At 49.2% G+C, this 23,863-nt stretch overlaps 1 protein-coding gene and 1 pseudogene across 2 annotated transcripts; one reads left to right on the top strand and one right to left on the bottom strand.

Annotated features, from left to right (window-relative positions):
• The first annotated feature begins 1,075 nt into the window (after window positions 1-1,075).
• LOC309641166 (ADP-ribosylation factor-like protein 2-binding protein pseudogene) lies at window positions 1,076-1,558 on the top strand (annotated as a pseudogene). Its single transcript has one exon. The product of its transcript is annotated as an ADP-ribosylation factor-like protein 2-binding protein pseudogene (transcript).
• Window positions 1,559-5,747: 4,189 nt separating this feature from the next.
• LOC309641324 (keratin, type II cytoskeletal 2 oral-like) lies at window positions 5,748-23,831 on the bottom strand. The gene is given in 12 exon segments (XM_082421172.1): window positions 5,748-6,030; window positions 16,585-16,742; window positions 17,212-17,246; window positions 17,597-17,817; window positions 18,128-18,207; window positions 18,210-18,840; window positions 19,124-19,219; window positions 19,581-19,641; window positions 20,560-20,780; window positions 21,806-21,832; window positions 21,834-22,150; window positions 22,153-23,831. Coding segments are annotated over 12 exon segments (2,304 nt in total). The 5' UTR covers window positions 22,328-23,831; the 3' UTR covers window position 5,748.
• Between the last annotated feature and the right edge of the window lie 32 nt (window positions 23,832-23,863).

Raw genomic sequence — 23,863 nt, 5'->3', positions numbered from 1 at the left:
CCCCACAGGGCACTAATTCTGGCCCAGTGATGAATGTTTCTGGGATTCTGGACTCCTGAGTGGCTCAAGTGCTGTTGGAGTCCTTGCCTTAGACAAGCAGATTAATAAGAAAAACGAAATGCCCACCCAAAGAGAAAATGGACTAAACAAATGAAGAAACAGTTCACAGAAAAGGAAAATTAAAGAGTTGATAAGCATAATTACAATGCTCAACCTCATTAGTAACCAAAGAAATGAAAATAAAACCGAAAAAAATGTCAAAATTTCAAAAGAATACCACAAAGTGTTCATAAGACTGGAGGAACAGGAAGTCATACATTACTTGTAAAAGTATCAATTGGTACAATCTTTCTGGACAGCAGTCTGACAATATAAATCAAAATTTTAAAGTGGCCTAGCAATTCCACCTCTAGGAAGTTATCTTAAAGAATGAACAGGACAAGCTTTCAGAGATATGTGCTCATTGCAGCAATGTTTATTATACTGAACAATAATAGAAATAACATATGCATCAAAATGCTATGCTACAGCCATATAATGGAAGATTGTACAGTCATTAAGAATGATGATGTCGGGGCTTCCCTGGTGGCGCAGTGGTTGAGAATCTGCCTGCTAATGCAGGGGACACGGGTTTGAGCCCTGGTCTGGGAAGATCCCACATGCCGCGGAGCAACTAGGCCCATGAGCCACAACTACTGAGCCTGCGCGTCTGGAGCCTGTGCTCCGCAACGAGAGGCCATGATAGTGAGAGGCCCGCATACCACGATGAAGAGTGGCCCCCGCTTGCCACAACTAGAGAAAGCCCTTGCACAGAAACGAAGACCCAACACAGCCAAAAATTAATTAATTAATTAATTTTTTAAAAAAAAGATAGTGTGACCATATTAAAAAAAAAAAAAAAGAATGATGATGTCAGCCATGGTGATGGGAGGCCAAGCATGGCTCCTAGAGATCAGTAATGGGAGCCAGGTGCAGAGTGGTGGGTGGTGCATGGAGATCCCGGGCGCCCTGCGCAGGCGCAGAGTCAGCTGGCCCCAGGCTGGTGGGATGGATGAGGCGGAAGTGACGGAAGTCTTGGAGGAAGAGAACTTCTTTCACGCTGTCCACCTCTTCCGCCGCTGAAGCTCAATCTGATGCTTTGGTTGGCTGTATGGAGGACGTTATCATGGATGCCGAGTTCCAAGTACTGCAGAGAACTTTCATGGGCAAATACTACCAGGGTTTTGAAGACACAGAAGAGAATAAACTCACCTACACGGCAAGTTTTAATGAATATTTTTCTTTGGTAGAAAAGTATATTGAAAAACAGCTGCTGGAGGGGATACCCGGATTCAACATGGCAATTTTCACGACAACGTTAAAGCACCATAAAGGTGAAGTGGCTCATGACATATTCAACATGCTGCTCACATTTACAGACTTTCTGGTATTTAAAGAGGTGTTTCTAGAGTACAGAGCAGAAAAAGAAGGCCGAAGACTGGACTTAAGCAGTGGTTTAGTGGTGACTTCCCTGTGCAAATCATCTGTACCAGCTTCCCAGAACAATCTGCAGCACTAGCTCCCCACTCCAGGCAATGGGAACCTTCTGATATCTTGAGCCCAATCATCTGGAAGAGGCTTCTGCTCGTGATGATAAGAGAATACACCTTGGAAAGACTGGCTCTGTTCTGCAGCTTTCTGTTAATGTTAGGTATTGATGGGTCAAAAAGATAATTACCTGACCCTCTAGGACTTCTGCTTTTTCTGAAACACCTTCTTCTATTCAATAATCCCTGCCAAAGTGAACACCTTTCTAAGGTGCTCCTGAGAGTCTGACTGCTCTGGAGCAAGACTGTGTCAAGCGTTCCACCTGGAAGGCCCCTACCTCAGCATATATGTTCCTGTGTCAATAAAGTGAAATAATACCATAGCAAGCCCTCCCTGTCCCAAATACCACAGAGGCGGGCTTCGCCTGAACCTTCCATGTGCTCACAGCTCCTTCACTTGGGGAAGCCTTTCAGTCCTTCAAACACAATGGACCACCGTGTTCTATTTTTTACGATTTTAAGAGTACTTATGTAGGGTGTTAAAATAGCTGCCCCTGTCTTCAGATTTCTGAAACTCCTATTTTCTGCCCACCGTGATGGAAAAATTAGAACTAGTTTTGGCTGTGGGAATAGACTGGAAAAGATGTCCTTTACCCAAAAGCTGCATGTGAAAATCAACTCCTAGTCCTGAGTTTGCAATCTTTTATCACTGTCTTCTAGTCCTGATATAGTCTCAGTGTTTTGAGAGAAGCCTCTTTTTTTTTTAGAATCATTTTTGAAAAAAAAATTTTTTTTTGTAGATGAATACTCTAATTCATCTAGTAGATTTAATCTTAGAATTTCTATGATTAACCACTTTAAAATCTAAGTATTAAATGGTTTTAATTTTTAGTTGTTAGTGCTATGATGGCAAAAATACTTCACTAGTGTTATTTATTTTCCCTGACACCAATGAATATATGCTATACGTTGTAAATAGACTAAAAGATATCCTTTTCGTATAGCATATGAAGTGTATTTGTACAAGTCTGCTTAAAATTCTTCTGTATAAATCAGTTGGTTAGTTTGGGGTTGGGATGGGGATAAGTTTGGTAAAAATGTGATTCTTCAAGCTCTGCACTTCCAACTCTATTCTTTTTCCTGTCAAAATAGTGTTCCACTGGTCTAACTCAGCCTGAAAAAGAGGGGATAGCAAAGAGCTTTGATGACCTTCTGTCTGGGTTTGGTTTAGGAAAATGTTTGGTAGAACATTACAGACCAGAAAACACGTATGTCACACCTCTAGATAGGAGAAAAAACAGTAGTTTAATTCCTAATGTGTACCTTTGATTTTTTTCATGTAAAAATTAAAAGCTGCACTGAAAAAGAAAATAATGATCTCCATCTATATCTCTTGTATGGAAAGATGTTATTTGGTAAATTTCTTCCCAGCTAGACTATAAATTCTATGAGAGCAGAGGCTGTATGTGTTCTCCACTCTATTCCTGGGCCTGGCACAGTGTCTGGAAAATGGTAGGCACTCGATTCAGCTGTTGAATGACTAAATGGGTAAATTTCCACAGTCGATTAAGTGAAAATCAGGTTACAAAGCAGTATGTATTGTAAGACTCTACTCTGTAGAATGTATTTACATGTATCTATCTCTATGTGTATGTGTGTGTGCATGCACATGATTGCACATAGGAAAATATTACAGGGTGGTGGAATTATAGATGATCTTCCTTTTCTTTCTTTTTTTTTACTTTGTTAAATTTTTTGCATTTTTGCTATATGTTCCTTTTATAATCTATGAGAAGATCTTTAGAAGGAGAGGGGAAAGAGTGAAGGATAAAAAGAATAAACAATAAAGGATAGAGAAAAAAGAAGCAGTTGCCACTAGGAGACAGATTGTTTAATGCTAAACATATAGCTGATAGGATTTCAAGTATCAATTTGGGAAGGTTGCTGTCACCCCTCTGACCATTCCACATAGGTAAATACCTATTCTACCCACCCTGGCTGCCTTCAAAAGCAAAGAGCTCTAGCTCTTTGGTAGCTCCACTGGCACATGGTTTAGTCCCAGCCTGTGGCAAGAACATGAAACATGATGCCAGTCCTGGAATTCTCCCGGGATTTGGTCTGGATATCTGCCCTGTAGCCTTGTCCTTCCTCCGTGTTGCCCAAACTCTCTCTCTTTCCCAGGCCTGCTCCAGGCTTCCCTCCACATGTCTTTCTTGATTAACCCCCCTTCCCCAATCCCAAGCATGCTTCATTCTTTCACTACCTCCTTCAGGAGCCCGCTCTATCATATCTCCTCACGAGAGTTCACAAGAGGGTCCTAGGTTCTCACTGTCAACTTTCAGCCCCATCCTGCCTTGCAGTGTGACCTATCCCATCTTCTGCTCAGCCTGGGGGAGGAGGGAGGACCTGCTCTCCTTATTCATTTCAATTCATTCTTTCAATTGGCCACCAAATTTTTACTGAGTGCCCCACACCCTATGCAGGGCCCTGAGACAGCACCCAACACCAAGATCTTCACACATGCAGCAGATGGATGGAGAGACTAAAGTGGCTGTCCCAACCCTGCGGAACAAGTGTAATGAAAAGCTGGGTTGATCCAGGACTCTTCCCAGTAAATTAGGCAACACATGGAGCAGAGCATCTGGGGTGTTTTCCTAGCATTAGTGATGTCTCTTGTAATGTCTCTAAAGGGCCAGTAAGAGCAGCAATCCAGAGTGGCCTGCCCTGCTCCTAAAATACCCAGAGCTGGGTAAATGGGGAAGGGGGCTACCTCCTGCCTGTAGGCCTTGAAAACATGGGCAAGGATTTATTGAACTCTCAAGTGTAGGAACTTTAAAATGTCTCCTTCTCCAAGTCTTGAGACCAGGGCTGCTATACATTAGAGATTAGATGGGGTGAACATAGGCTATCAGATCAGGCTTGAGAACGTGAATCTTGAGCAATCTCCTGGTAATCTCCTTGGACCATCAGACAAATGTACAGATGCCCTCTCATTAGTCCAACTCTGATCTCCCTTCAGAGGGAGGTAATGCATGATCGACAGTGACTTACAAATCAGAATTTTACCACACTCAAAGACATGCAGATGGGATTGGTTTGGCAGGTGAGGAAAGGAATGGAGACTCTAATTGTCATCTCCGCAGAAGCTCTCAGTCTCCCTGGTTTCATTCAGTGGCTGTCTCATTACCCTGATCCTTCCTGCATTTGGGACTCAGCTTTCTGAGAGTGACTGGGAAATGCTGGCGTAAGGGCAGACACGCATCTTCCCCACTCCTAATTTTACATCCATCTGGAGTGAGCTTCACTAGTGTGGCACTCCTACCTCTTACCTGAAAGGAGCCAAAATCTCACTGGACTTTACTCCCTTGATGAACTGCAAAACCCTCTTCTTCCAAGACTGGATCTCGGAGGCCTGATAGGAGCAAGAGGAAGGATGGGAAGACCTCCCTGGGAGTGGGCGGTCCCCACATAAACAACATAAGTACTCTTGGGCAGACCTATCACAAGAACACAACCAAGTGGATAAAGGAGAAGCCAAGACTATTCAGTGTCCTTTATACTTACTACTGAACTTCTAGAAGACCACCATCCACACCTGATTTCCCTCCATTCTTGGACCTTGGTTTATTCTGTGACTCCTTGAAAGCCAAACACCAGAATGTGAAATACAGTGCAATTTACTGAGAAAAGAATGTGCAACAATCATCAACAGAGGATCCACAGCTCAGGGAATTAAGGGGCCAGAGGTAAGTCAGGATATGATGCCCAGATGTGGGGTGGGAATCCTGAGAACCAACAGTCTGGAGATCTTAACCATCTACCCTCTAGCAGCGGCCCCGCTGCACTGCCCTCCTCAGGTGGGGGCTGAAACATGCCAGCCTCAGACCACCAACTCCCAGTGAGAGAGGGAGATGGGCCAGGATGGGAACAGGCCAGGCTGGGAAGACCCACACTGGTTTGGGCTGAGGTGTTGCAGTCCAAAGCCAGGGGCCTTTATAAGGGCGCATCTAGGAACATCATCAACCCAGACTAGCAGCTGAACCTCCCTAGCCTAGGAGAGGTCTTGGGGATGGAAGAGCCAGGAAGAAGTTCAACCACTTCTCCAGGGAACTTGAGGAAAAGCAAGGTTGGGGGTGGCAGTTTGTTGATGCCAAGCAGAGAGGGGTAACTGCTGTCACAGGCTGAGGGAGGCCAGTGGGTGTGGAGATTTGGCCCCAGAGGATCACTTGCAAAGCTGGTTCGAGCTGGTGGTCTGGGAGAAGCAGACAGTGGTGCTGCCTCCACTGCCAGACTGAGAGCCAGTGCCTCCTGGGCTCTGGATGCCTCCAGAGCTGGAACTGGTGCCGCTCTGGTTCACAGAGCTGCTGCCCCCGCTGCTGCTGCCGCCGCCGCCTCTGTAGCCACTGCTACTGCTGCCACTGACCCCTCCAAATCCTCCACGGCTTCCACCAGAACCGCTGCTTGTGCTGGTGACGTTGCTGACCACCTCTAAGGAGAACAAGCGCTTGGTTCAGGCTAAAGCCCTGGGTCTGTATCCCAACTCTACCGTGCTTGGCTGTGTGACTCAGAGAAAGCTACTCAACTTCTCTGAGGCCTCAGTCGGTAAACAGCAAGCGTGAGCCCTGGCCCTCTGGTCCCCTTTCCCAAGAACGAGAGCCAGAAATATCCACAGAAATTTCTGGTTCTCCAACCTAGGGAACTTCCCAAGACCACAGGGGTTTCAACTTTGGCCTGCCAGTTGGCCAGCTTCCACTAGAAGCAGAGTGTGTGGCCATGGCCTGAGACCCTAGACACTGTTTGGTGGCCTGGCCTCCTTGCATGGGTCAGGCTCTCCCACCTGAACATCAGTCAGTGGGGATGTTTCTAGTCACCCTTTTTACATCCCAGGGAGAAAGTTTTTGAAGGGCTACTTACAAATCCACACAGCACTCTGTCACTCCACAGACATCCTAAAAGGCAAGAGAAGGAGATGTGGATTATTTCTGCAATGAGTCATTAGCCAAAGAGCTGAGGCTTCATAACCTTGGGAGCTACGTCCTCCCATTTGCCCTACTAGAGGTCAAGTTCCCGGGGGAAGAAAGGCTATTCCAAGTCTGTTTCCAGACACAGATCTCCCTAGGAAAGGGGCCACTTCAGGAGACTGAGGCGTCCAGAAGCTCCACCAGTCACACTTCATCTCTCCATCTTCCCGTCCTCTTTCCCTAATTTCCCAGACTGTCTTCCAGGCAAACTACTCATCAGCCAATGCCCCCTTGATTAGCCCATCCTCACCTCTCCTCCCCTGCCGAGACTGTCTTCCCACCTTAGCTGTGCCCTTCCCCTCCTTCGTGCAGCCCTGACTTTCTTATTTCTACCTCTCCTCTTCCAGGAAGCCTTCCCCAATGAGCCCTCCTGGTGGAGGGTGGGGTGTGATGGCTGTTCAAGGTGGGTAACATGTGAGAGGGGCTGACGCTCAACACATGATGAATTTGGAAATGTCCCGCCCACGCTCCCCATCTTCCTGTGCCTCATTCTTGCTCATGGAGGAGGCATGCCCACATATCTGAGCAGACGTGGAACGTGTCTGCACACCTTGCCAACGTGGGCCCCACTGGTGTCGCTCACTCCTTCCTCTGTCCCACGACTCCCAATACACGCAGCACCATCTGCACTCTCATTCCTTTTCCTAGAGACTTATAAGAAATCCTTAAGTTTTCTTCTCACACTTGAGCTCCGCTTCCTCCATCAGATTAGGAGCTGCCTGAAGACAGAGGCTCTGAACATGGGATCCAAGGAGCAGCTAGTCAGCAGAGGGATCTCTCAATTCTTGACACTCCTTTGGCATTTGACACGCACTCACTAAGCCCCTATCTGCTACTTGATTTTGCATTATTTTTCCAGAGTATGTATGCATCAGCCACCTTCCCATATGGACTCAGCCTCAGGGATGGGGGTGTGATAGGACTGTCTATACTGAGCTGTCCAATATGGTCACCGCTACCCACATGAAGCTATTTAAATTTATTTAAATTAAATGTAAAACTCAGTTGCACTAGGCACGTTTCAAGTGCTCAAGTGGCTAAGGGCTACTGTATTGGACATTGTCATCATCTCAGAAAGTTCCAGTGGACAGCGTTATAACTTTTATCATAAGCCCAGAGCACTTTTCCTTACACATTGCACATAGTGAGGTTCAGTAGATCTATATGTAATGCATTATTGATGTCCATGGTAAGTTGGAGAATTAGATGATCTTGACTGACAAAAAAATAGTGGGGCTTGAATCCTAAACTCTGTCATTCAGGAGATTCCTTGCCTGTTGTCTGAGTTGTCCTCTCCCTGTAATCTTGCTCTCTTTCTTCATTATCCAAGATCACCTGAAGCTCCAGGTGAGAGCCCAAAGCAAACAAGGACAAACATCAGTGTCTTTGACTCGCTTCCCCTCCCTTGGCTCCAGTGCTGAGGCAGTGGGTGGCAGCCTCCTAAGCGTGGCTCGTCTCTGCCACCCTGGCAGGTACTGGAGAAGAGGGATGGACAGAGGTGATGAACAGATCACCAAAGCTCGGGTTTGGGTTGGGTTCCCCCAATCCACATCTCCCGAGCCTGCCAAAGCATCACCTTATTTAGCCAGTTGGGGTTGTTTTCTCAGCAGTTGACTGAAGCTGCTGAAAATATCCACCGTTGGCATCCTGGGCTATACTTCTCTTATTCACTGCAGGATCTTTTAGAGCAGTGGTGTCTGAATGAGCTGCCTGCTGCCAGCAGTCTGAATTCTAATCCCTCAGCTGCCAGAACCTTCTGTGTCAGTTTGCCAAGTGGCAGAACACTCTGCATCCTTATTTCCTCACCTATAAAATAAGACAGTTGTCATGAAGCAGAGTTATTCCCTCTAACCAACTGTTCTCTTGTACTCAACTGCGGTGAAAATGCTTAAGAGCTGCCTATAATGTAATTGCAAGAGGAAGAATGAATCATGAGACAGTAGTCATTACCTCTAGGTCAAAGTGAGCAAACATCCCTCTCTATCTAGGAGGTGAGGATGAAGGGGTGATACTTATATGCCCGTTTCTACGTGTGGATTCACAGATGTAATTTTCAAGATAATCATTAATTTGTTCTCCCAAAAAATAAAACCAAACAGTCATTCTGGATCTCCTGCCCCTGGACTAAGAATTATCATTTTCTCCTTTTTACCATGTCAAAATAAAAACTCACCACTACTGAAATAACTTTACTTAATGAATGAACAGTAAAAATATATTACCCTGTAGAGCTAGCTCCCGTTATAGCTTAAGCTTGATAAAGAAGTGAACACCTAAGTACAGTTAAATTCTTTTGTTACTAAGTCTTAGCTGTTAGCAATCACAATTTATTCTAATTCTGGTCCTCTCTCCAGACTTGATTAAAATACTCTTCAACTCACCCCTAAATCCTTATCTGGTACTAGATTCTCTCCCAGGACTTGTCTAGGGCAGAAATCTATCCCCAAGTTAGCCTTGATAAAAAGGTTCTGTGGTTAAATAAATTTGGGAAATGAAAATTTTTTACTTTCTCTTGGGTTTTTAATAAAGCTTATTTGCATAGTAAAAGCCTCTTTCCTGTAGAAAAGAATCATTTTTACTAAATCAGAGCCTCCCAAACAAACCTAGCAACAAAATCTTTCTATCTTAACCCCTATTAACATGCTGTTGAATATACTTGAAGAAACACTAATCCAACCATGCATCCAAAATGGATTAGACAGTACAGAGAGGACAGTCAAGGCGTTAAGACATAAAGTCAAGGAGACTTGCCTCATCCCTGGAGAGAAAGCACTTGCTCCAAGTGACACAGAGGACGCTGAGGGCAGACTAAAGCCTGTGGGTTGAAGAAGCAGGGAGAAGGGCTCTGGGATGCTGGGAAACGAAGAAGGTCCCTGAGGACCAATTCTCCTGTCAACCTATATTTCTCACCAGCAGTGGATCTTGCTGGGTCTTTCCGAAAGCCATGGACCTTCCCTCAGGAAGCACCCTGGGCAAGGGGCTCATCCCTTTTCAGTGGCGTGCTGGATTTTCTGAAACTCAAACGACAGCAACTTCTTCCTCTCTTTCCTTGCAGCTTGGAGGAATGAAACACATGGAGGCCTTCAAGTTAAGCCTGTGTTCACATCCCAGGCTCACCACTTTCCACTTACGTGGTCTCCAGGGAGTCGTTTTACCCTCTGGCCTCAGTTTTCTGTTCTGTAAATTGGGGTGAGCATAGCCTCTTCATGAATTGCAGTGAGGACCATAGGAAGTAGTGATGGAAAGCCCTTACGCAGGGGCAGGTGCTCACCACACAGCAGCCCTTCTGACGATGACGATGATGATGTCAGTGCATGGAGTCCTCCTGGAAGTTGTTGACTTAGAGGTTGGCGAGGAGGGAGGAGTTCTAAAGGGTAGCCTAGCTTAGGGTCCATGCGGCATGGTAGGCTGATGATTTTGGCATAAAATTGCAAGGAATCATTGTGAGTCACATAAAAGTCATTCTTCCATGCCTGGCCAAGCCAGTTTCCCACTACAGGGGCTCATCAGTAAAGCAATTCATCAATCAGCAAACATTAATTAAGCTATTGCATACTTCTCAGAGTTGTGGGGACTACGATTTAGCGAAAATAATTTCCTCTTTCAAATATTTACTCTTTCACCTGTCTGTGAAAGAATATTAAAATGTCTAACACTGGGTTCCTGCCATATACCAGGCACGGAATTAGGTTATTTACAAGTATCATTTCTAGTTGTCCTAAACACTCTGCAAGATTGAAATTTTCATTCACATTTTACATATAAGGACATAAGCTTAATGAAGTTAATTAACTCGCCCCAAGTCAATTAGCTGACTGAGCTGGGATTTTACTCAGACTATCCAACTCCAAAGCCTGTCATAAATTCATGGATCATTTTTATCTACGTGGGCTTCAGCAAATCAAATGACAGCATCCCAGAGTGGAAAATCCTCTTTGACGTTAAAAAACCCACAATAGAAGGTGATGGATAGATGTGACTTGAAACAGCAACCTGTGTTAATGAAAATAGCTTTAAATCTTATGAATTCCTCTTTGGCATCAAGGAGAAACATCCATCATTATCAAGGAATTTCCCCCAGTCAATCTCTCTAACTCCTCCGCTGGAGATCGGAGCTCTCCAGAGCTGAAGGTGGGCCTGCCCACAGCAGAAACCTGAGAAAACCTGTCCTGCTAACGTCGGAACTTCAGGTTTGGTTTCTGGCTCCTCAAGACTCCATAGGGCTGTTAGCAACACATGCCAGAGCTGGTGGAGAAGAGGGCCTCCAGGAGACTGAGAAGAAGTCAGCCGGCCCCGTTCTGCAGCATAGCACAGGGGTTACGGGTGTAGACCTTGGATTCAGGGCCCAGATCTTCCATTTCCATTGCTAACGCGGGCATGTTACTCTGCCGCTCTAAGCCCCAGTTTCCTCATCTGGAAAGCGAGGATAATTACTACCTGCCTCCTGTGGTGGTGATGAGGATTACATGAGATGACGTGCACAAAGTGCCCGGAGTATGACTGGCACCAGAAAGTACCGAACAAAAGTCAGTTGGTTAATCGTGTTGTTTTTGTTCAGTGTGTCAGGACAGCTGTTGCATTTAAGAATCCAGCCCTCTCCTTTTCATGTGCCCCCTTAGCTCACTGAAATTCACAGCACCTAGTATGTGCTGGGCAAGGAGAGGCACAAAGATGAAGGCGGCACATCCGTCCCTCCAAGGAGCTTCCATTCTATCAGAGAACAGTCACTGAAAAGAGTCAGTGTAATAGAATAGCGCAAGTGATAAAAAAGGGATTAACAGAATCCAATGGGATCCCAAACAGACATTCATTGCCCTGTGTGCAATCCAGGAAAACTTTCAGGAGGCAGTGCTGGAGTGATCTACGGTGAGAAGGGCTAGTCCAGTAGTTGAAGGTGGGATGAGCATTCCTGGCTAGCGGAACAGATTATCAAAGGCACAGAGGCCTAAAACAGCTGGGCTGGTAGCAGAACTGCAAGCACCTCACAGGCCATCGGCGCAGGTCTTGAAAGTACCCACATAAGGCTACACTGTCTGCCTGGCTAGTTTCCCATGTCTTTGCCCAAGATAAAAGGGTATTTCTAATATAAATCCAAAAAATGTCTAAAAATGTATACTTCCATGTATAACAGATTCACTTTGCTGTATACCCGAAACTAACACAACATTGTAAATCAACTATACCGCAATAAACATTTTTAAATAAAAATTAAAAAATAAAAATATATACTTCCTTCAAATTCAGAATGGTGTTTGTTCAGCTCAGCTACAACCAATATGACTCTAACCAAGGATCCTTTTCCAAGGAGAGGGGAGAGTAAAATGGCCTTCTACTTGGGTGCAGGGTTTCTCAATGGCAGCTCTGTTGACATCTCAGGTTGGATAATTCTTTGTCGTGGGGCCTGTCCTGTGCAGTGTAGGATATTTAGTAGCAACCAGGCCTCTACCCTCTAGATACCAGGAGCTCTCCTCCGGTTGTGACAGCCAAAAATGTTACCAGCCATTGCCATAAGTTCTGGGGAGCAGGAGAGGGGGTGAGAATTGCCCCCCATTGAGAATCACTGTTTTATTGCCATCCAGAACCACACTTTCCTGCCCTGCCCCCGTCTCCTCCCAGAGTTGATAAAGCTGTCACCATCTGGTGATGTCACCATGGATTCCAAGGGTAGGGATTGCTCCCACCATACCTTTGTCAGTGGTTTCCTAGGAGAACCAACTAGCCTTCAGCCTTCTATCCTGGGCTGGGCTGGAAGTGTGGTGGTGAGGAGCTTGACCTTAGCCACAGCAGAGACATCTGTGCATCTGTGCAGTTTGCAGGCCAGAAGGGCTCGGGAGGGATGTAGATAAAATATGTAAAGTGTTTTCAGAACTCAAATGAGTCTTTCTAAGTCATCCTGAGATTGTTTCAAAGGATGCACATTTCTGGTCTCGGCGGCAGAGAGAGAATGTACCTGGGCTAAGGTGCTGAGAAGGCAGAGGGAAGGGGCAGCCCAAATCCCAAAAGATGAGATCTCTGATGATTGGGTAACAGAAACCCCACCCAGCTCGAAGGCAAAACGGGAGAGTCATATAGAGATTGACCTACAAAGTACCCAAAATTTTATATGCAGACTTGATCATCAGCAGTCAAGTCTGGATTATCCACAGGCATAGTCTTATGGGAAACAACCCCCTGATTCCCTTAACTGAGCCTTTTGTAGCTATGTCACCATCGCTGTTGATACTTTCTCTGGCAAGTAGCCCATATCCCAAGAGGAGACAGAAAGAAATAACCTGAAATCTAAAAATATGTCTTGGTCTCCTTAATATCAAAGGATGAGTTAGCAAGCTCTTAGAACAGGAAGGTACTGTTTTGAGCATTCTTTCCAACTGAGGCATAAGGGGAATAGGCAGAGAGGAATGGATGGGGATAGGAATGTGGGGGGCATAAAGCTTGGGTCCTCTGTGTCGTCACAGGAAGATGTACCACTCCACACCCAAGGAAGAGAGATGTGGAGCAAAACAGAGAGAGCAAAAGAAGTACTTGATCGTTGACCCATGGTCCCAAATCCCAGTTTAGGGTCCAGCACACAAGTCAGCATGATTCAACAATCTCTGTGGGTTCCTCCGTGGGCAAGAAAGATAGGCCTTAGAAGATAGGAAACGGAATGGACAACATAGCACCAACTGGCTGCCTACTCAAAGAATGGAGAGTCAAGTACAAGCAAACCCAAGGCCAGGGACTTAAGAGCATTTGAAAAATCAACATGGAACTTCACAAAGAAATAATGTAAATGCTGAGGCGAAAGGAAGAGGAGGAGCCCTCAGAATCAGGCAATGTTCCCTAGAGGTGCTGTCAGTCTGGATTAGAAACGGTCAAGGCTGGGCTGAGAATATCCAGCCAAGCATAGGATTGATTCTTTCGGTCTAAGGTACTGGTGCCAAGCTCACCTGCCTGGCCATCCTCTGGGACAATGACACAACAGAGAAATAGCCCTCTCCACGGGGCCAGTCCTTCTGAGCGAGGCTAACCTTCGTTACTCTCTCCTTTAAGAAGCTGCATGGACTCCCCCTTGCCGCTCAGTGGTGGGGGCTCCCCTATAAGCCACCTGCCCAGGATGAACAAGGAGCTGTGGGTATAAATTAGAGTCCAGGAAGGCACAGCAAAGGCAAGGAACAGCCACCATCTGAATATGAGCCTTGAAACCAGTGGACGGTGTCCCCAGGAAGACTGAGCCCGATCTGGACTTCCCTTAGGGCCCATTTAGAAATCCCTGGACCTCTTAGGTGGAAGCATTTTGGAAAACTTGGACCAGGCTCTATAGCCAGGCTGTCTCCTCCTCTCCCTGATTCAGAATGCCGGGCTTCCTTGGCACTCACCTGGGCCCTCTTCCCTCCTCCTCTCTCATCAGTTCCCACGGCTTAGGAACCACCCTAACCAGGCTTATGCTGATGCTGTCCAAGTGGGAGTCTCTAGCCCTGACAGGCCTCCCTCTGAATCCACACTCACATCTCCAAGTGTAGTCAGGAGACCGCCCCTCGTCAGTCCCGTGAGCTACTCAATCTTATCTAAAGCTTCTAGAGCTCCTGAAGCTCCTCCTCAGACCCATCCCCCCTCCCACACACCACCCCCCACTCCACCTCAGTACATGGTATCACCAGCCACCCAGTTGCTCCAGCTGAGAAACTGGGCATCACAGTTGAATCTTCCCTCTCCTCCACCCCCATGTCCAATCCATTCACAAGTCCTGTCATTTCTCCAGCTCAGCCCCTGGTTTCTTCTCTTCATACTCTTATGACAGCTTCATACTCTTATGACAGCTCATTTTTTGAGAGAAAATGAGAAATGATATTCACTCACCAATGCATCTCCAACATTTGGCCCAGGGCCAGACAGTAAACACTTAATGAATATAGGTCGAAGGAAGGGGATGAATTGGGAGATCAGGTTTGACATAAATGCACTACCATGTGTAAACTAGATAGCTAGTGGGAACCCGCTGTAAGGCATAGGGAGCTCAGCTCGGTGCTATGTGATGGCCTAGTTGGGTGGGATGGGGGGATAGGGGAGGGAGGTCCAAGAGGGAGGGCATGTGTGTATACGTATGGCTGACTCACTTCACTGTGCGGCAGAAACTAACACAACATTGTAAAGCGATTATACTCCAATAATAAATAAATAAATGAATAAATAAATAAATAATGACTTCATCCAGGGTGAAGCACCTGTACCGAAACTGGCCTGGCATATCACCACAGGGCCAGCCCTCTGAACTGGGGCAGGCGTTGAATCTCCCCACCTACCTCTCCCGCTCCTTTTCAGCAGAGGAATGTCAACCAGAAAAGGTACCATCCTGCCCCAGAATGAAGCAGCAACTACTGAATCCCACCTCCGTCAAAGAGCCTTCCTGGGAGATCCAAGGAGAACTGCCAGTGACTAGATTGCTCCACCAAGCCTGGATGTGGGATTTCCATATGAATCTCTTAGAGCCCCAGTAGCCAGTTTTCTTTGTTTCTTTAACTGTCCTTTCCCTTCTCTGAAATAAATTCAGCTTTGGCCTAAGATAGAAATACTGCTTCCCTGGCCTGGCTTGGCTAAGCATTCCCCTCCATCATCTATGTGTTCCCTGGGTACCCAGGCAGCCAGCTGAGCCTGGAAGGCAGCAGCTGCAGCCTCAGAGACAGTAGGGAAGTGGAGGAGCTCCAGACTCCGGAACCTCAGGTGTGCTCCCAGCTCAGCCCCTCGGATGCTCTCTGGAGGTAAGCAGGTCACTGCACCTCTCTGCCTCAGTCCTCTCCTTTGCAGATGAAGTTCTTGGACTCCTTGTGCCTGAGTCCCTTCCAGCCAGGACCTTCCAGACAGCACTCCCAAGGCCAACTAACACTTTATCAGCGCTTCCTGGTACAGGGCAAATGCCAGGAGCTTCCATGGCTGCCACACACATCCGGGGACCCAGAGTGCATACAGACAGTACTCAGGAGCAGGACATTTTCTGAGGGGTGTTAATAGCTGTTTACTGGGAAGGGGGTGTGGACAGTTCCAGGTTATAGTTAACCAATAGGTATTCTTTCCTATGAGACTTCTCAAAACCTCTCATATGTGCTCCAAAGAGGGAAGATTTAATGGACATGGAACACTTTGGTGCGGGGAAGAGCTCGTGGGTCAGACTTGGGTCAGGTGGCTCTTGGGAAGTCCCTGTAGCCCTGCCATTCTATCAGCTCACACCTTCCCAGGTGCACCTTGATGGGGGAAAAGCTTTCAGGATGTCAGCTGGAGCGGGGACCAGCACCAAGGAAAGAAATCCTCTGTCCTCAAGCCCCTCAGCACCTCAAGGCCCTCTTAGTTTCCCCCAAACAAGAGAAGGCAAGGACAGGGATGTCTGTGGGGTCCTGCCTTCTCCCCCCAAGAACTTGCCCCCATGCTCCTGGGGTCTGCCCCATCCTCCCCCCAGGATTCCCCCAGTGCTCAGAGAATAAATGAACAACCAGATCTTGCCCATTTAGACCCCATACCACGGACAATAGAGAGGAGCTGCCTGGGTTTCAGAGAACTGGTACTCAGCTGTTCTGTAGATGGCACAGCCCACGTGAGGCAGGATGAAAGAAGTCAGTCCAGTGGGGAGAAAGGCGGCCAGAGAGACTCAGAGGCCTGATGTGAAATACAATGCACTTTATTGGAGACAGAACGGATGGGCAGAGGGGCCTGTGTGTTATATACATCAGAACTGTGGTGACCATGCCACCCAGAGAGGGGACCCCAAGGGCAGCAGAAGGTGGTGGCTGAGGCCACACCTGGACAATCACAGACACAGGCTGGAGCCGAAGAGCCTGAAGTTCTCACGGCTGTGCTTGGTCGGGGATCAGGACGGAGGGGCAAGAGACCCTGGGCTTCTAGCCCAGAGAGCGGCTGCCGGCAGGGGCTGGGGTCGGGGTGGGGAAGGGCGCTAAGGCGGCTGCGGATGGCCGAGTGGAGGAGCGGATGGGGACAGGAGGCGCTGGGATGGCTGCGGTGCCCCTGAGCGATAGTTATCTGGAGCTGCGCTGGGAGGACTGGGAGACCTTGACGCTGCCGCCACGGTTGCTGCCTGAGCTGAAGCCGCCGCCACCACTGACTCCGAAGCGACCCCAGGAGCCGGAGCCAAATCCGCTGCCGCCGCTGTATCTGCCTCCGAAACCTCCCGCTGAGGCCGAGGTCGTGTTGCTGCTGCTGACCACGGCTGCAGGGCAGAGCACAGTACAGCGATCAGCTCCCGGCACCCACTTGCCTGTATTATAACGATCCCCTGGGCCCAGGATGATTGGGAGGCGATCAAGGCAGCCTTGCACCTGACGATCATTGTGATACATTCTGGTGTCATGAGGTGATCACCTCCGCAGTGTTGTCAGGTTGAATTTCCCAGTGGTTCCTTCCACATAGGTGAACTCTTGATGACCCCCTTGGAGATTGTCCAGAATTTCTCCTCCCATTAACAGGCTCCCTACTCGATAATCCCCATCTGCCACATAGACCTATTAATAGTGCCTTGAACCCAGAACAAGTACAACAGCATATCTGCTGTCCCTTCTGCCCCCAGAAAAACCCTCCAACCACTATAGAAATATTTTTTAAATTAGTTGCTACCACCCCGTATTAGTACAGATATTTCAGAACCAGTTCGCACTGTCATGCTTTCTTTGGCTACTTACAGATGCTGACAGCATTCTGGCACTCTCCAGACATCCTGTCTGAGAAAGCAAGGGAAGGATAGCTCCATCGCAAAGCCAATTTCCAACAAGTCCGTGGATGAAAGTGACAAACGGCAACCAGAACGGAATTCAGAAACCTGGCAGATCAGTACTGTTTCTCCGCCCTTCCATGGGCCATAACAAGAGCCCCTGTGTATGGTTAGTATGCACTTGGCCACCTAGGGAGGAAGGGAACTAGCAAAGGCAAGCGCTTCCCGGCAAGGCCTGTGCAAGCTGGGGGCCTCTCGCAAAAAGCAGACCTCCACCTCATTCATTTGGTCACTTATCTGGCCCTCAGCCTGTGACTTGGGGCAGGGAAGGTGGGGAGATGGCAGTGGAGGCCCACCTGCACTCCTCGCCCTCCAGCAGCTTGTGGTAGGTGGCGATCTCCACGTCCAGGGCCAGCTTGACGTTCATCAGCTCCTGGTAGTCGCGCAGCAGCCAGGTCAGGTCATCCTTGGCCTGCTCTAGGGCAGCCTGCAGCTCTTGGAGTTTGGCATTGGCATCCTTGAGGGCCATCTCCCCACACTGCTCAGCTTCGGCAATAGCCGTCTGCAGTTTAGCATTCTGGAGCAGGGGAGGTAGGAGGAGGGATGAGCCCAGTAGGAGGGTCCCAGGCTCTCTGAGTCTTAAAATAGATTATCCCATAGCAAGTCAGGCAACGTCACTCCTTCCTTAGCACCTCCGTCTGTCTTCATCCATGGAGATATTTCCCCTGTGGATTACCAGCCATCAAGACTGGCTTGGTCTTTGAACTCCCTGAAGGCCAATGCTGCCTGAGATGACCCCAGAAGTCCCCTCCACACTAGCAGTCCTAAGATCCTAGCCCCCACCCCTCATCGGTCAGCCTAGACACCAGCATCCGTGGCCACGCCCCCTTTTTCTTGACATTCTGGATCTCAGCCCGCAGCCTCTGGATCATCCGGTTGAGCTCCGAGATTTCACTCTTGGGGCTCTCAGGTCATCCCCATGCCTGCCGGCCGTGGTCTGCAGCTCGCCCAACTGGAAAATAGAAGGGAAGGTGAGGTGTTTATGCAGCTTTGCCTGACTTGTTTCTCCATCACTAACATCACCCAGCCAACTTTGAGGTACTTGGTAAGCACTTTGTTCAAATGACACCAAATTATGTTTCTGCAGGGACACCTCTGAGGCAGCAGGGAAGAGGACATCTGGGTTGTTGCAGAAGGTTCTCCCACCCGGCATTCCCTGAGCAAGCTGGAGTCCGTCCCATATGGTCTGCAGGGGACAGTGGAACCACCTCCCCCCAGGGGGCAGCACTTTCTGCAACTGAACAACCATTACAGGGATGTCTCCAAAGAGAAGAACCAAGAGGAGACACCCAATAGCCACCACCCAGACGTCCCATGGGCCACAGCCTCCCTGAGACCCTCTGGGAGTGTCCTCTGAGAGGTGCCTAGCTCCCACCTTGGTCTGGTACAGGGCCTCGACCTCGGCCTTTCTCCTCTGGGCGATGGCCTCGTACTGGACCTTGACCTCGGCGATGATGCTGTCCAGGTCCAGGCAGCGGTGGTTGTCCACGGAGAGAACCACGGACATGTCGCTGACGTGGCTCTGCATCTGGGACAATTGCTGCCAACACAGAGGGGACTGTCCACTCTTGGGGCCTCTGCAAGAAGCACACAGAGGCCCGGAGAGAATCCTGGTCAACAGACCCATCCACTAAGTCAGCTCTGAATGTGCACCTGCCCCACCCTCTCCCCCAGCTCCTCGAAGAATCCCATGTTTGTAGTTCCCCCTGTAGAACCCCAACAAGGGGCCTTATCTCTAGGCTCAGTCTTCCTGGGCCCTACATATCAAATCTGAAAACGTCTCACCCTCCCTGTCTCCCCCTCTTAGTAGGAAACATCCTCACCATATCATAGAGCGTCGTCAAGAAATTGATCTCATTCATTAAGGCATCCACCTTGGCCTGAAGCTCCACCTTGTTCATGTAGGCAGCGTCCACGTTCTGAGAAAGACAGAGACATAAAGGCCTTATTTCTCCAAGGAACACACAACAAACTGCAGCTGCAGCAAGAAAGAGTCAGGAGGATCAGGGCTGTGACTGATCGGTCCTCATCCAAGGCTGGTCTCCACATGAAGGAGTGATTCACATCACTGGGATGATGGAAGTTCCATCCCACTCAAAAACTAAAAACGAATGAACTGACTCCTTTAGGGACCTCTCCGGACTAAGATGCACCTGGCTTCTGTTTTTGGCTCCAACAGCCTGAACTTGGCAGCACCATGGCCGAGGAGTAAGGAGCTGCCCCCAGCCCAGCTGGAAACCTGTGCCTATGAGCCCTGGGAACCTCACACACAGCCCTTACCTTCTTCAGGATCACAAATTCATTCTCAGCAGCTGTACGCTTATTGATCTCATCCTCAGATCTGTAAGAGTTAAAAAGAAATCGCTGGGACTTCCCTGGTGGCGCAGTGGTTAAGAATCTGCCTGCCAATGCCGGGGACACGGGTTCGATCCCTGGTCCGGGAAGATCCCACATGCCACAGAGCAACTAAGCCCGTGTGCCACAACTACTGAGTCTGCGTGCCACAACTACTGAAGCCCGTGCGACTAGAGCCCATGCTCTGCAACAAGAGAAGCCACTGCAATGAGACGCATATGCACCACAATGAAGAGCAGCCCCCGCTTGATGCAACTAGAGAAAGCCCGCGTGCAGCAATGAAGACCCAACACAGCCATAAATAAATAAATAAATAAATAAATAAATAAATAAATAAATAAATAAATAAATATTAAAAAACAGAAAGAAAGAAGTCGCTGAGTTTGGATCTTGAGGTAGTCATAAACATCACTCTTCTCTGAAACTCTGGAAGTGCCTCTCTTCGATCCTCTGTCCCTCTCCCGCCCCTCTTAAATGAACACACCCTCTCACAGTCTCCCTGTTAGGAGGACTAACCATCCCCATCCATTCAGGCAGACTGTGGAGTTGTAGCACTGACAGTCCCAAGTCCTGGGAAACCCTTCAACCTCAGGCAGACTGGGGTGCTTGGTCACCGTCCCGTGAGTTGTCCCAGCATCCTTCAGATCCTACAACTGGGATCTTCCCCAGCCTGGCTCATGAAGAAGTGCTTCTTCAACTCTAAACTTCTAATTTTATTTGTAAAGGACTATCCTTCGGGAAGGAAGGCGAGGAGAAACCCAATGAACCAAGCTGTCCTCCATGAAGATAAAGAGAGGAAAGTAGGCTAAGTGACCCAGCGGGCAGGGGGGAAGGCAGTGAGAGGGCTGGGACTCCGGGACAGGGTCGCCCATGGCATCTTCCCACTTGTGCCTCTCTCACTCACTTCTTCTTGAAGTCCTCCACCAGGTCCTGCATGTTCCTCAGCTCTGAATCCAGGCAGCCTCTCTCCCCCAGGATGCCGTCCAGGTAGCTCCGCAGGGAGTTGATGTAGTTCTCAAAAAGGGGCTCGAGTTTGTTGGTGCCTGTGGTGGAACGTGTGCCCTGCTGCTGCAGCGAGTCCCACTTGGTCTCCAGGACCTTGTTCTGCCGCTCCGGGAACCGCACCTGCAGTGCATTGGGGGAAGCAACATCAGGAAACACCTGGAGCGGAGGAGCGGAGGGGCCTTGGCTAGGGCAGGACTGGGTGTCTGTGTCTCCGCATCCCCCAGCACAAAGGCATAGAAAGCCCCTACTGTAGCTGGAGAGGGTACAGTCAGTCACATCAGTCAGGACACCAAAGATGCAGAATGGCTTGGAAAGTTACAGAAGGAGAGGTGGGTGCGGAAACTGGAAGTAACCCCTGCCTGGAAGCAGGAGAATTGTAAAGATGAGCCCTCAGCCTTCCCAGGGACTTCATGACTCCACTCTAACTTCCAAAATTACAACACGTGCTGCAAAAAAGGTGCTTAAACCTCAACAGGGTCGTTTCCATCTGAGGCGCCACTGACATTGCAGCCCTTCAAAGCATGTGAATCACTGGGAGCTGATACTGTTGAAACGCTGCTATCATCGTCACGGTGGGAGAGAGACAGCCGGTGTGAGCTCTCCTGGTCCGAAGGTCACCGAGCACCCTTCCCTTCCTGACGAGGTTTGGGTGCAGACTGAGCTACCAGGGTCTCAGCAGCCCCCTGGGACTCAGCTTCCACGTGAGCCTCTTGAATCCCATCTCAAGGGCGCCCACCTCCTTCGCCTGGCACAGCACATGGAGGCAGCAGGCCTCCTGGAAAGCCCCAGAGGGCAGCCCATGTTTGAAAAGCCCCCAGTTCTGGGTCAGACCCTTCCCTGCCAGAGGTCATGGTCCTCGCCCCATGCTGCCAGCACCCCCTGCCCAGGCTGGATAAGGCAACAGGTGAGAGACTTGAGCACAGAGTCAGACAAGCAGGACTTGGGGGGTGTCTGTGTCCAAATAGGAGACCATTGTCTTTCCCACTCACTTGACCATGTGGACAATCAGCCCTGCACATCTTCACAGACCCAAGAATGCTGCCTAACCCCTCCGCCTCCAGCCTGGACCACTCGGGATTGGTCCTAAGCGCTGTATGTAAATATCAAACTCAAAGTCCCCAACCTACCAGTCAGAGCTTCCTCACCTTGTCAGTGAAGGAGGCAAACTTGTTTGTTGAGGGTCTTGATCTGCTCTCGCTCCTGGGCCTCTACTTGCCCAATCTGGGGGTCGATCTCCACATTGAGGGGCTGCAGGAGGCTCTGGTTGAACGTCACTTCCTGGAGTCCCCCAGGGAAGCCACCCGGGCCAAAGCCACCAACTCCACCAAAGCCACCAGCTCCTCCAAAACCATCTCCCATTCCTCTGCCACCACTGAGGCCACCTCCATAGCCACCCCCAAAGCCACTGACACAGCTGCTGCGCCCTCCCCCAAAGCCCCCAGCCTGGGAGCCACCAGCCACACTGATGGAGATGCTCTTGTTGCCACCAGGTTGTAGAGGCTGCGACCGCCAAAGCCTCCTGCTCTGCCTCGGAACCCACAGGCCCTTCCGCCGGCTCCCCCAGAGCAAGCCACACAGCTCGTTCTGCTGCTGCCGGAGACCACAGCGGGGCAGACAGGGAAGCCCTGGTTCCCGCCACCGGGTGTCTTGCAGACTTGTCTGCTCATGGTGAGAAAATTCGGTGAGGGGAAAGTGCAAGAGTTAAACAAGGCCACTGAGAGCCAGAGGAAGAGAGAAGCAAACTGCAGACATGTGCAGAATAAATCCCTTTATATACATCTAGGAGGCTGCTGGGCTCAAACTTTGAAGGAGAGATAATTAACCTCAAGTAGTCATGGGTTGGGTTTGCCCTCAAGGCAGTAAGTTTGTTCCAGGCTACTAAACACACCTTAAAAATAATCTGAAATGGTAAAAGTGCTAAAGTGGCAGTCTTATCTGGCAGTGGGTGGTGCCTGGCTTGGCCCCCTCCTTGGGCATGGCCACCGCCTAGCGTTGTCTGGCAGGACCCAGGAGGCACACTCATCTGTCTGCCAGTCAGCTGTCCCCGGCCCTGCCAGAGCTGGGCTCAACTCTGGAAAGGATGGAGTGGAAGGTGGGTTGGAGAGGTTCTGGTTGTCTGGGTGATGGAGACAGTGAAGCCCACCCAAGGACTCAGAGGAAGTTTCTCAATAGGAAGAGTGATACAGTCCACTCCACAGCCCGCACATGACCACGGAGCGCCCTCCGTGTGCCCAGCTCTGTGCTGGGTTTGAGGATCAAGGGATGGCCTCTCTTCCTCCCTTCCTGGAAACAAAGCCCAGAACCATCACAAGCTGCCTCCTGGGTCCCCCCTCTCTCCCAAGCTGTAGTTCAGGAGGCTGCAGCATTTGGGTTCATGACTATCTTCTAAGAAAAAAGGGAGTTAACATTATGTGCTTTGATAAGCCATCAGCAAAATTCAACATGCCAAAAAATTGTTTGTTTGATTGTTTACTTGTTTTGAAAACTTCCCAGAAAAGCCATACATGCTTCCCCGTCTCTGAGGCATCTCTAAAGCTTCCTTTCTTGCTCCCCCCCATTTTTGGCACCTCCCTGGTTTCAACCCAAGTCCCAGGGAACTGGAAATTCAAACATCAATTCTACCACCAATATGACAGATATTTACAGATCACCTAACTCATGTCAGGCACTGGATGAGGCACTGGAGACCGTTGTGAACAAGACACGGGGGGCCCCTTTGGGACCATTCTCTGGTGGAGGGGATGTGTGCTCCCAGGAGGTCTGTGGCCTCAGTGTCCAGACACCCACCGCCCACCCCTGCTAGCCTCAGGAGGCCAGACACGGCAGGGCCGGCAGCACTGCCATACCTGTGTGACTTTGAAAACCTGAGAATCTGCCAGTCTGAAGTTTTTCAGAGGCTTGTCCAATTGGGCTTGCCTTTCTTGCACGGGTCTGGAGCTTGCCAAGTCCGCCATGTGTCTCTCCAGGGCAAGGCTTTTTCCTTCTGTCTGCTGCACGATTGGACCTGCCAATGATGTGACCTATGTGGCCTGGGCAGGAGCCTCCTCAGAATGGGGGGAAAGGAAGGAAGGACAGTGGATTCTTCGGAGTTCACTGGGCAGGGCTAGGGATGGCCCAAGTGCAGAAGAAGTGAAATTCTCTTCAGTGGCCTGGTTCTCCCATTGTGTCCTCTCCCCACTTTGTACCTCCAGGTTCTGCAAAAT

The sequence above is a fragment of the Balaenoptera physalus genome, assembly GCF_965194825.1.
Source record: "Balaenoptera physalus genome assembly, chromosome: 13".
NCBI classification, from domain to species: domain Eukaryota; kingdom Metazoa; phylum Chordata; class Mammalia; order Artiodactyla; family Balaenopteridae; genus Balaenoptera; species Balaenoptera physalus.
The sequence above is the reverse complement of the archived record's forward strand: the minus strand, read 5'-3'. Positions and strand labels throughout refer to the sequence as shown.